Source organism: Chaetodon auriga, chromosome 6 (assembly GCF_051107435.1).
Source record: "Chaetodon auriga isolate fChaAug3 chromosome 6, fChaAug3.hap1, whole genome shotgun sequence".
Classification (NCBI taxonomy): Eukaryota; Metazoa; Chordata; class Actinopteri; order Chaetodontiformes; family Chaetodontidae; genus Chaetodon; species Chaetodon auriga.
In genome coordinates, this window is record NC_135079.1 from 7,478,907 (window position 1) to 7,491,491 (window position 12,585).

At 41.1% G+C, this 12,585-nt stretch overlaps 2 protein-coding genes across 3 annotated transcripts in view; one reads left to right on the forward strand and one right to left on the reverse strand.

Moving 5' to 3' along the window:
* The window catches only part of parvg (parvin, gamma), a 30,580-nt gene extending 23,348 nt beyond the window's left edge, over positions 1 to 7,232 (forward strand). The window contains exon 14 of the transcript XR_013077258.1: positions 7,218 to 7,232. The gene's annotated coding sequence lies outside the window, so the exon portion shown is untranslated. The remainder of the gene's footprint in view (positions 1 to 7,217) is intronic.
* shisal1b (shisa like 1b) overlaps positions 1 to 12,585 on the reverse strand; it is a 38,719-nt gene that overhangs the window by 3,502 nt on the left and 22,632 nt on the right. Inside the window, exons 3-4 of one of the 2 annotated variants that reach the window (XM_076732768.1) lie at positions 10,997 to 11,210; positions 6,785 to 7,087 (exon numbers count right to left, since the gene is read on the reverse strand). In XM_076732768.1, coding sequence (XP_076588883.1) covers positions 6,785 to 7,087; positions 10,997 to 11,210 — 517 coding nt within the window. Of the gene's footprint in view, positions 1 to 6,780; positions 7,088 to 10,996; positions 11,211 to 12,585 lie in introns of those variants that run through there. The other variant, XM_076732767.1, reaches the window with a different exon arrangement.

The window sequence follows — 12,585 nt, forward strand, 5'->3', positions numbered from 1 at the left end:
CACATTCTTGTTTCTCGTTGAAGCTTTCAACCACATCTCTCAGGGGATGGAGTTGCCCTGTTAGAAAAGTGACTGAATGAACACAAGAAAGAGCCACCACCACCTGCCTATGAATTAGAGGTCTTCGCCAGTCCTAATGTTTCAAAAACAGCAGCATTATAATAATAATATTCTTAAGAATTAATGTTAAAGTCCTATTTTCACCTCACCTTTCACAATAAGACATTATGTAGCCAACTGTGCAATAGACAGACAACAGTAGTTATTAATAGCACAAAAGTTTAACATAGGCGACTGATTTTCTCCAGCTTTGATTATTGCTTCCCATGTGGTTAAACTGAGTGGGCTAACATCCATTTGCAAAGGCCAAAGACCTGGGGTAGTAAAACTACTCCCTACCCTGATTCAACTGAATATAATTTGGACCGTATTCTTGGCCATGTCTTGATTCCTCAAACCTAAGTGGGCCTGTGAAAATCTCCACAGTGGCCAAAATTGTGGGAAGAGGTCAAAGATCATCTTCTGAGAGTCAGTGGATGTTTGGAGAGAGATCAAGGAAACCATTCATCTCCAACCTCAAGGACTATATCTTTGAACGATAGACCCATCTCCTACTTTTGTGCGACCATCTCGTATCATGATAGTTCAGATTCCACTGAATGGCCACAAGTTGTTTGGAAAACATCACCGGGATCCTATTGAACAACCTGGCTTTTAGCTGCATGGCTGGAAATAGTCTCAGATCGTGATGTGTGTGCTTAATGGTCCACATTGATCTTTATATAGCAACATATTGGCTTGAAAACCAGCTCAAGGCCTGAAAACACAAAGACTAATAAAACAGGGCAGCTTTGCTTTTCAAAAGGCAATCAGATTTAAAGGAATATTTTACAAGTCTGTAATTCTTGTAAAGACTTTCAGCCCACCTCACTTCTATGAATCACATCCACCGCACCCATTTCTGCTGCCCAGACTAATGTAACTACATTTTTAATGGGAAAATAAAAGTTTCCACCTCCTCACCTTATTGATTTAGCTTGCATTCTTGTAAGGACACAGGAATATTTATCGACAGGGTGACATAAAATTGATGCTTGTGCTCATTTATGCTTTTAGGACTTGAAGGTTATTCTAATGCACTCTAGAGAAAACGACTAAAATGCAAAGTAAATGGCTGACAACAGATCTAATAAAAGATCACAAACACAGCCCAAAAATAAAAAATGCAGCTACCCCACTTGCTCGTGGCAATGCCAAAAGTCCTTCTACAACTTGCAAAGAGCTAAACCTTTTCTCCAGCTCATTCCCGTTTGCCTGCAGCAGAACTCTGTTCCTGGCTGCCTTTGTAGCATCTATGATGTTAATTAACTCACACCACATGGAGAGTGTTGCTTTAATTGGACAAGGTCTTGGCATGCCGCTCTGTGGACAGACAGGCCAGGAATAATTTCATAATGTACAATTCTATTATTACCTCAGACTCCAACCAGTGAGTTCAAAGATGGATGTGAATATGCAGGAGTCACAGTTAGGCTTTGATCACACTTGGAAAAAACAGAGATGCTGTTTCAGCTTCCTAAGTAGAGCAGAGTGTAGCTGAGTGTCATTTCCCCAGCAGACAGACTGGCAGATGTTTAAGTGTTGGTGTTAGAGATGGTTACCTGTGACCAAAGTGATGTAGCACACATACTGAGTGAGTGATGGAGACTCCATTTACTAGACTGGGCGATAACGCTGAGTCATCGAGGTCTGACTGTAAGAGGCAGTGTTACGATTGTTGGTGAGTCAGGTATATGCTGAATGTGGTGACAGATGCCCCCTCACATAGACTGCTCCATCCATGGCTCCTCTCAGCTGGCCCAATAAGCTCCCAGCCTTGAGTGAGTGGGTGGTTACTGGCAGGAGGAGCTGCTGTAACTTGGTGCCAAGTGATTTATGAATCACCAAGAGACTCTTTGACGTGTTCGGTTGATATGCAGTGGTGCCATTTGATGTTGCCCAACATCTCATTTCTCCCACCAAACACAAGCAAAGGAACGGCTTAATTTTTATCTTGACTGCACAGCTATTTTTGCACAGTAAGTTTTGATCAACGCTGACTAAAGACAAACCAAATGTATTTAAAATATGCAGTACAGCCAGACTGAAATGACAGCCCCAGATCAGGTATCTTGCATTTCTGAGCGGGTAGAGTGTCAGAGTATGGCGCACTACAAAAGGAATGTAAAATAAGTTATAGTATAGGAGATTTTCACTGCCAGCTCCATTAAATTTTCCTTCTGGTGTTAAGATATCCAGATGATGCTGCTGCTCCCAGTACCATTAATTGCTAGAGGTGGACTTCTGGGCCAAGGGGGTTAGCACAAACTGGGATCCAGGCCAAACTTTTTATGTTCTAATAGCCATGAGCAGACAACCGATCATGTTGCTGACCACTTTATGGTGATAGAGCAGGAACAGCTCAGTTTATTGCCGTTTAAGGGTTGCATGAAAGCCTTGCTTGGATTTTTGATGCCAAAATGTTTTTCTCTCCCTGGTGGCAATTTGACAGTTTAGCACAGCAGTTGCTAATAGTTTTTGTCTTACTTACCCCCACAGTTACATGAGATCAAGTACCCCTTCATTGATACTTCCTGTCATGTTGCATATGTGTTTATTTGAATACATTTTCAAGTGCATGTTATTCAAAGGAATTGTTTGACATTTGAGGAAATATCAATCATTAGATTATTTTAGCTTGAAGGCTACAAACAGGGGGGAACTGCTAGCCTGACTTTGCCTAAAGGTAACAAAATCCACCTACCAACACCATTAAAGTTCATTCATTAACATGCTGTATAACTGTTACAGTGATTTTTTTCATATAACACACAGTGATCTGGAATTGACATTTAAGCTTGGTAAGTTTCAAATTTGCATTTGCTCTGCCACTTTTAGTGGCAGATCTGTTTTAACCCATTTGCTCACTTCCAAACTATTTTTAATGTTCTCTCAATTGCAGCATGTGGTGTTCAGGTGTTTTGACTGACTTAGTTTGGTTAGATGTGTGTCCTGTGCAGCTGCCCTATTAAAGCTGTAGTGATGGGGGAGTAGCAGTAGTTAATTGGTTGTTGTGACAATAAATCTTCTAAAAGTAAGCCTGACACCAAATTGTAATCCTACTTTTGTCAGCTTATTTTCCTCCTCAACAAAAATAAGGATATAGTTTGTTTTTATCTTTTTTTTTTTTTCTTCATATTTTCCAAATTAGCTGTGCTACTCTATAATGATAATGATAATCTTTCAAAGCAGAGGTGCCCTCTGAAGTACCTTTATCTGGGAGTCTTTATTTTCTGACCTTACACCTGGTTTATGGGCCTGTGTAGATCAGTCAAACTAGCAGCACTGACTGCAGGGATTAAACATTCCCAGCACTGATGCCATGTGCTATTACAGAAAAAGACTGACCTTCAGATATGTGCAAATGACTGGGTTGTTGCTGCTGTTAAGTGCGACATTACCCTGCGAATAAACTCCCATCTGCTGTCAATTCCCTGCTCATAAAGAAACAATGCATTCTTCCTATCAAGTGAAGATAAACTATATTATCTAGCCTGACAGACCTGTTTTTTTTTCTCTCAGCTGGATGGCACACCATTTGGCAAAGAATGGCACCAGTTAAGTTTCTTTTATTTGCTCAAACTGGTCTGAATACATGAATAGGAGATTTTAATAAAGGGTATCCATCGAGAGAAAAGTAATAACAGTTTCCCAGGCCACCCACACTGAACCCCCAGCAGATCTGCAGCAGTATATACCAGCACGCTCACGTAGCGGTATGGTAAACAGTATTCCCACATGATGAACGCCAAGCTGCACTTCCTCTAAAGAAATAGATCTGTGTATGTGGAAAAATTATTTGATACAGCGACTTGCTGACGGGATTGCTCCGCTGCACTGGTAACCATTTGTGCTGGATTCCTAAGTTGCTGTGCGACTGGGTTGTTTTTAGAAGCTGCTGTGCCAGTTGTGCCTTGACCCCATCTCTGTTTGTTTACAGTTGGCCCACAGATGTTCAACTATGTGGACCCAGTTTTCTGAGCCATTTACCCTGCATCCTCTCTGGGGATAAAGATCTGTACCCCCGCAAATAAGCCATAGGCCATCTGATGACGCATTGTGTGGGCAGCATCATCTGTGATATACATGCAGTATCAGCCATTGTGGTTGCTTAACACCAAGCATTACAGTTCTCCATGGTGTGAAACTGCGAACAGGCTATTCTAATCTTGCCCCAGAAACGCCTTGTGACTGAATTTAGCTACCAGCATCTGTCACTTTTTTTAACTGATGTGAATGATTATCTAAGTATATTCTGAGCTATGTAAATGCTGTCCTGTTTATAACAAAGCGGTTACACTTTTTCTAAAAAAAGATATGATTATCCCACACTTCTATGTAGGCATCCTGAAGCAGTTCCCATCAGTCATCATCAGCATGAATTACCATGAACTTAGTGTGCTCTTGTTTTCGAAACCCACTTTATCAAGGAGCGTTTTGTTGCACTTTCTAACACCTTTTTATAGACATTCACTGGCTTAAAGCTGGAGAGTTACCAGAACAGGTCAGCCTCATAAGTCTGGGATTGATGAGTCCTATCATACTGAACTGACTTCATGTCTAATGAGGAGGCTCCATGGATATATCCAGTCTAAGTTAACCACGTTTCCAGCAGCAGAGCAGCCCCAGGATCCCTGTGCAGCATCCCAGCTCCTCCTATCTATGGCTCGCACAGTCCACACTGCTTCTCAAAGCCATTTGTCAAACCTCTGCCCACATTAAATTATCATGACCCAAGAGAGATGTCTACCTCTAGGAAGAGACTCTGAGCCCTAGTCAGACAGATAGGGTGTACAGTGTCTGAAACGGAGAACTGAATGAAAAATGGACTGCGCAAAAATCTAGGTTTGTTCACACTGTGCTCTGATTGTGCAGCTGTATTATCAAAGTATGAACAATGCCTGCCAAAAGAAGAAAAGTTCCCTGTGGCTGCTGTGTGTTGTAGATCACTCCTCGCATTGTGAATCATCTCGTATGTTTTAATAATAGTCACATGCAGCCCTGCACACCTTGAGACTCCCAGTGACTGCTCTCAATGGTAATAAAAAGATAAACTGAAAGGACACCAGATGGTGTTTTGCCACAGAAACTCCATGAAAGGTTTCTAATGTGACTCAGAGTCGAATCATTCACGTTAAATATGAGTTGGGGGCCCCTGGCGGGGAGCAAAGCTTTCACATTATTCAGTTCTTTTCTATTCATTAATAATAACAGCTCCCTAATGAGCTGGTCAGACTTAAAACCAAAAAAATTCTCTTTTTAAAAAGAAGTTGATGTTGAGACAGAGTGCAGTTATTTTGAGATGAAAGACAAATACAGATCAGATACTTCACAGAAAATTATCCATTAGTGGGTAGAAGGGCAGAATTCTTAAAATATTGATAAATTCTGTATTCCTTAGTCAGACGCAAACCATATACTGAAATGACTTCTTAACCACTGAGTTCCTCTGATTTTGAAACAAGCAGAGTTAGCGAGACCATTGGTAAGCAGTAATCGTGTGTGTGTTTGTGTGTGCACTGCACTCTTAATAAGGAATTCTGGTAAAAGGGGAGCCTGATGTTTGAGCTTCCTCCCTGTTGGCTTGGGAAAAGTATGCTAGAAATGCTCTAATTTGTCCTGCAAGACACGCAGTTTTTCCCTGCCATGTTTCTCTCTGCCTAACAAAACACAGAGTACAAAGAAAACGAGACACACAGAAAAAAGAAATAACAATCTCTGAAATCCCTTTCCTTGAATTTCTTTGTAAGCGTCTATTAGACTCATTGCTTTTCCAAATAACAACAAGGGTCTCTGCACTGCAATATGCTTATCAGAGTGGAACAAATCATATTTGTAATAGTCACTACGGTTGGGCCATTGGATGAATATACTGGTGATTGGTCATTTTTATTTTTGCTAATTTAATGGTCTGCCACCAAAAAACAAGTGAAAGCCACTTCTCAGCGTCAGACTCTCATTCAACAAGCATCCAATTGGGATGCAACAGCTGCACACACCTGCGCGAATATATCCAGTTTTTCTTAATGTCTGTCTCAGTGCTCTAAAAGAGATTCAGTAGATTTTAGGCTTCTTTGCTAATAGACTTGCACTGAAGCTCACACTGGTCTGTGTGCATTTAAAATTGCTAGATTGGTCACATGGTTTGTTAGGTGGCAGAGAAAAAAAAAAACACCATAACACACTTACTGTTTACTCAATATTATACCCTATGTACTTTATATACTTAATTTTACATTTGTCCATACTGTAATTCTGCTTCTTGTCTGCTGTGCACATATGGCATCTATTGCATGTCTGGTCCTAGAAGAGGAATCCCACCTCCACTGCTCCTCCGGAGGTTTCATCTGGAGTTTTCAGATTGTAAAGCCCTCTGAGAAAAATTTGTTTTGGGGTTTCTAAATAAAACAGACTTAACCATAAGCGTTCAAAACATTGCTACGTTATCAGAGATGAAGTGATCTACACCAAATCCCAACAGTCTTTCCCAGCTGCCTGTCTGTTATATATAAATTGTTATTTGCACATTGCCAACTCTCCCATGAAGACACCAGCTGTGGTTACCCAAGGGGTTTGCAATGCAAAGCTTACCACTTATCACTATTTGCTGATTTTTGCACCTTTAAAGTACACGTGCATACCAAAGTGCAGGTTGGCAGTCATCATGTGACAGACAGTGACTCACCATGCGGTGGATGTGTTGTAGGGCAGGAGCGTGGGGCTGTGGCTCTCCCCTCTGAGGCTGTGTCTGGGCTGGTAGTGGCTGGGGACCATGGGTTGGGCTTGAGCCTGGGCTTCGCTCTCCTCTGGCATGGACCTGTTCCACTGACTCCGAGCCTTCTTCAGCCAGCGTCCTCCCAGACCCCATTTCTCCAGGTAGACCCGGCACAGCTCGTAGTTTATGGCTGAGTAGTAGAGAAAGTCCAGCGCCAGCAGCACCATGACGAAGAAGCCGTAGATCCACACGCCGACCAGGGCTGTATAATTACTGTGGGAGAGACAGACTGGGAGTATTAGCACAGTCTGGGAAAGATGCTGATAAACACTCCTCACATGCTCAGCAATACCATCCAGTTACCCTTAAGCTGGGCCCTTAAATCCCAATAGCAATGATAGAGCTGCCAGGTGTGAATGTTTGCTGTTCATGTGGCAAGACCAAGACGATCTTCAAATCGTCCCTTGATAAAGACTAGTTAAATATATTAAAAAAAAAAACCTCCATCTGTTCCATTTGCTGCTTCTTAAATACTGCTTCTCAAATTGGACAAAGAATTTCATTAGCACAAGAGACTTTTTAATCCATCTCATATTGGCTCCTCCGTAGTGCCTCCAAAAATCTGTGCTCCTAGTTTTCACCTCTCATAAATTTTCTGTGTTCTGTGTTACATGATCCAACTGGATTTATGATGGGAACATTTGAACTTTCTTTCAGTCCACCCACATCCATAAAGCACATCAAGGTAAATGTGCAGAAATAGCTTCCTCAGAATTTTGAGAAGCAGTGTTTGCCAAAACAGGGAAATAAATATCTGGGTGTGATGACTCTGTTTCTTCAGCCTGAGGACATTCAGCTGGGAAATATGACACAAATTGAAAGTGATTCAGTCCTATTAGGGCACTTCGATTAGACAGGAGGAAAACTCTGAGAGACAGAGCTGACACAGGATATTACTTCGAAATAGAGATTTATTTGGATGGGAAACCCATCTTTTATGTCACTTCGGCACACTTTGCAATTTGTTTGACTCCATGGATTTAAGCCCTTATAAAAAAAGTGATGTCCAAGTGCTTCTAGTTCAGTTAATCAAGGAAATCCACTTGTGTCTGAAAATGATGTGGCCTTGAGGATATTTATCTGAATAAATGGCTTCAAAATGAACATCAGAGCACCTCAAATGAGCTATAAGGCATGCGAATGCCACCACTGCACTCAAATCTAAATGTATCCTTAACTGCATTTACCTTTCCTCACCTCTACGTCGGAGACGTTTACCTATAATTTAGTTTGAATGTCTACTAAGGTAATTTGAGGGCGCAGCAGGCTTTCTGTATTTGAGTCAACTTGAGGTTAAGCACACTGCAATATGTGCACAGTCCTTGGAGGCATCCGTCATGACCACACAGTGAAAACAAATGTTATTCAATATTTAACACAGCTTCCTCAGAGAGGGAAAGCAGATTCAATTGATTATCTGTCAAAGGTGTGTAGCTTTTGGTGTTGCGTTTTCCAAATTTATTCTCAGATGACTCTTCCACTCTGAATCCACTTCAATTCTGCAGCATTTCAGCTGCTCTGAAACCCTCAGAGGAGAAACGCCTTTGGTTTTACCTTGAACTGCAGTAAATCTCTATAATACCATTTTCACCATGCAGTGTGAGTAGAGAGCAGAATTATGGCTGGTTTAATTCGCTTGGCCAGTGGTAAATATCAAGCCTGCAGTCCCATCGCCCAGTGAGCCAGGATGAAAGAATGGCCCAACACGCCATCTGACACTAAAATGAAATATCATGACCTGCTGCAGGGCAGTGTGAACTGTCTGAGACAGGCATGCTGGGAGTGCATTAGTACAAGAGAGCTGTGGTTTTGTCACCCAAACCTCCCACCAAGCGCTCCCACAGAACAAGACGCTCATTTTTCTGTCCTTCACTCGGCTTAAATCGGCTTATCCTGCAAAGAAATAAGTGTCTCTTCAGGTGTATGTGTCCTCTGTGAAACTATACTGTTCTATCATGGCAAGTGTAGTGTGGTTTACTATCAATGATACTGCAAAGTACTATCATTCCTATGTGATATGTATTAGGATACCATAGTGATACTTGATAGAATAGCCAGCACTTAACACCTGCTTTGTGAGGGATCATGTGGAGGCGTGACACTCATGAACACAACTGCTTTCAGCATCTGCTCTTCTCTGTGGTGGTTTTCAATGCCTCTGTAGGTGTGGATCAATGTCAGCAAACCCTCCGAGTAAGAGGCAAACTGTGTCAATGAGTGCGATGCTGTCGGGGGAGCAAAACGCTTGTGAGCAAGCAGACTGTAACCGGCTGTTTTCATCTGATCTGAGAAAATGTCACCTCTGAGACTGTTTGTTCCACCATAGCTGCTCCCAGAAAACTCTACTCGAGATTTAGTTTTTCCCTAATTACCTCCACCAAGTCGAAGAGGTTACGTTTTGGTCCTGTTTGTTTTAGGATTTAAAAAAAAAAACAAAAACCCTGCATCGCAGATTTTAATTTAATTTGGTGGAAAGTTCTGCCAAGGACAGCACAATGTGGCCGTTAATATGACACTTTACATTTTGGGCTCATTATGCCCGAACAGAGGCACAGAAGTAAATATACTTTTCCTATTATTACTTTAGATCTGAATTAATTAGTCAAACTCCAGAAAAATAATTACTATTATTGATGATCGATCATTTAAAAAAAAAAAAAAAAAGAAAATTGGGGATAGTGACAACATTCTTCAGTTTGAGCATCACAAATGTGAGGACTTGCTGCTTTTCTTTGTCATATATTATATATTGATTGTAAACTGAATATTTTGGGAACAAACAAACCATTTTAAGTGTTGCATTGGGCTCTGAGAAGTTGCGATGGGTATTTTATAGTCTAACAATTGATTGGGAAAAAAAAAATCACCAGATTAATTGATCATGAGAGTGATTACTTGCTGGCCTGCATTGCTAATTTGAAGGTTGATTTAATCAGAAAACAATTCATCCTTGTGCAAAGTCAGAATTTTCCCACACAGCGTGTGAAAAAGCATGTAGTCATCACTAGCTGGCAAGGCAAGCAGAATTATTAAACTGGGAGCAGTTACTTTTTAATGTAAACGCACTTTAAGTATGCTGTGAGCAGCAGTATTATGTGGGGAAAAAATAAAGTATAGAGAAAAATGGATTGGACTTATCCAACCATGACATTCATCATTAAAGGATTTTGATCAGGATCAGTAGCAAAAAAAAATGTAATTGGAGCATCCCTACTTCTCACCAGGCCCTGTCTTTTTCCACTTATTTAAAGCAGAGGGTCTGGCAAAGAAGCCTGCTGTCCCTGTGGATTCCATGGATTTAGTTTTTCTCCAAAATCAACAAGACCCACTGTCCATCATCATGTGTGTTTGACCCAAATCCAGATGTAGACTGAAAACCTTTGAATAAGCTCTGTTATTTAAGTACCAAATTCAGAACTGGCGGTCTTGACAAAGGTATGCACTCTCTGAGGGCTTTTGAGGTCAGAGTGAAATGACAGTATACGGCAGCCCCTTTTTGACAAAGTCAGGTTCGAACTAACACGTACTTTGTGTTGTATATCCTTTACGTCTATGGCCAGAAGGAAAGCCTTCCTTGAATGCCTGGTTGCCAATTGCGGGGGGAGATGGGGGAGATTTCGCCATGTCTGCTTTTGATATCCTCCCTTCTGGTCATTCATTTTTATCCTCAGTGGGGGTGCATGTTATCCCTGCATCTAGTCAGACTGAGTAAAACAAGAATGTAATTACTGTTGGATATTAAAATATAGGCCTAATTACTGCATTCCAGTCGGCTGGTTCAAGAACAAAGTATTGGAAGTTGTTCAAGCTTACCAGAATCTGAATTTCTTCATTATAATTTTGTATAGAGAAATTCCCCCCTCTCTGTGTTATTCAGAAATGGCATGCTGGTCTAACCTGTCAGTGTAGTATATATGTGTGTAATGAGACTGTAATGCCACTTTAATTTTATATTGAGACTGTGATTCTATCTTTAACCTGAAAACCTTCTCCTGAAACAGTACCAATGGACCACATACCCTTGCATATAAATGTTGCTTTCTTCTTTTCTACAAGCTTTTGGCAAAGGCAGATGCAGTGTGAAGGGGTCAAATAGCAGGGTGATTTTATAGTTTTACTTACTTGTGTGCATAACCGTCTGAGGTGGTGGTGAGGTTGATCTGCATGACCATCTGGAACTCAGTCTCGTTGCAGCAGTATTTGAAGGCGGTGTTGTTGTGGTGGCAACAGAACATGTACGTCTTGTTGTCGGACAGGCGTGGGCAGTGAAAGCCGAAGTGGTAACGCCCCTTGTGGTCGGAGTAGGGTTCACACACTCGGTAATGAGCTGAGAGGGCTGCAATTTTGGGAAAGATAAAGATTTCGAGATAAAGTTACGCAGAAATTTTCTGGAAGGAAGCATTTTAGCACCACAGGAAACAAGAAAGACTCTCTGCCTTTAAGCAGAGTTTGTGTTTCTCCCTACTCTGAAAAATGACAACCCCTTATTACGACCCCGATTCCAAAAATGTTGAGATGCTGTGTAAAATGTGAATAAAAACAGAAAGCAATCGCTGCAAACAAACTGTGTTTAGGACAACAGTTTTACAAAGTGTTCCTGAGCCCATGTAGTGACGTCCTTCATGCAATCATGTGTTCACAAAGTAGTGAATCTCGCTCCATCCTCGCTTGTGAGCGACGGAGCCTTTCAAAGATGCCCCCCTTTCATACCCAGTCATGATACTATCACCTGTTACCATTGAACCTGTTTACCTGTGGAAACAGGTGTTTTTAGAGCATTCCACTACTTTCCCAGTCTTTTGTTGCTCCTCTCCCAACTGGTTTGAAACATGTTGCTGGCATCAGATTCAAAATAGGCATATATTTACAAAACTCAGTGAAGTTGATGAACCAAAACATTAAATATTTTGTCTTTGTACTGTTATCCATTGAGTATATGTCAGAAAGGATTAGCAAATTAACACATTCTGTGTCATTTGTGTTTTGCACAGCGTCCAAATGTTTTTGGAATCAGTATTGTAGAATTGTTGACGGAAAGCAGCTCTCACACAAACACTTTTCAACATGCAGCAAGCAATCTGCAAAGTTTGTTTTCTTTGGAGGCCTCCAAAACGATATGATTGGAGAGAGGGTGTGTAATAATAATGGTGTAGGACAAGGAACAGAAAACTGTGTACTAGCAATAATAATCAGGTAGGAGACATCACATTAGGCATACAGGCCCTGACAGCAAAAACTCTGTTCCCTTTATTCTTGAAGGAACATAATAACCCAAACAACAGGCATAGAGTGAAGTGCATCTAAGTTTTTAGGTCATTATGTAAACATAAGGGTGTCACTGCGACTTAATAGAAACACCAAATATGCTCTTCAGCCCAGTTTGTTTTGTCAGAATTGGATTCGAATCCCTAGATGGTGTCTTTTGTTGATGTCAGAATTAAGAGTTACACAGAGAGATAAAAGTGTGGAGTATTTCTTTCTTCATATTACTACATGAACTGAACTCAAATGAATGAGGCAGGGCTGCACCAGTCTCTTTATCTGTTCATCAAGCTTAAATGACCCTAAAAATTCTCCTGTTTCTTTTTTGGCAGCTGAAGTCACACAGGCTGACAGTCACAGAGTTTATTGTGGAGCACTGCAAAGATATGTGGTACAAATAGTAGTCTGCCTTATTTGCATTCATCTGTAGCTGTGCATTCAAGTCCCTG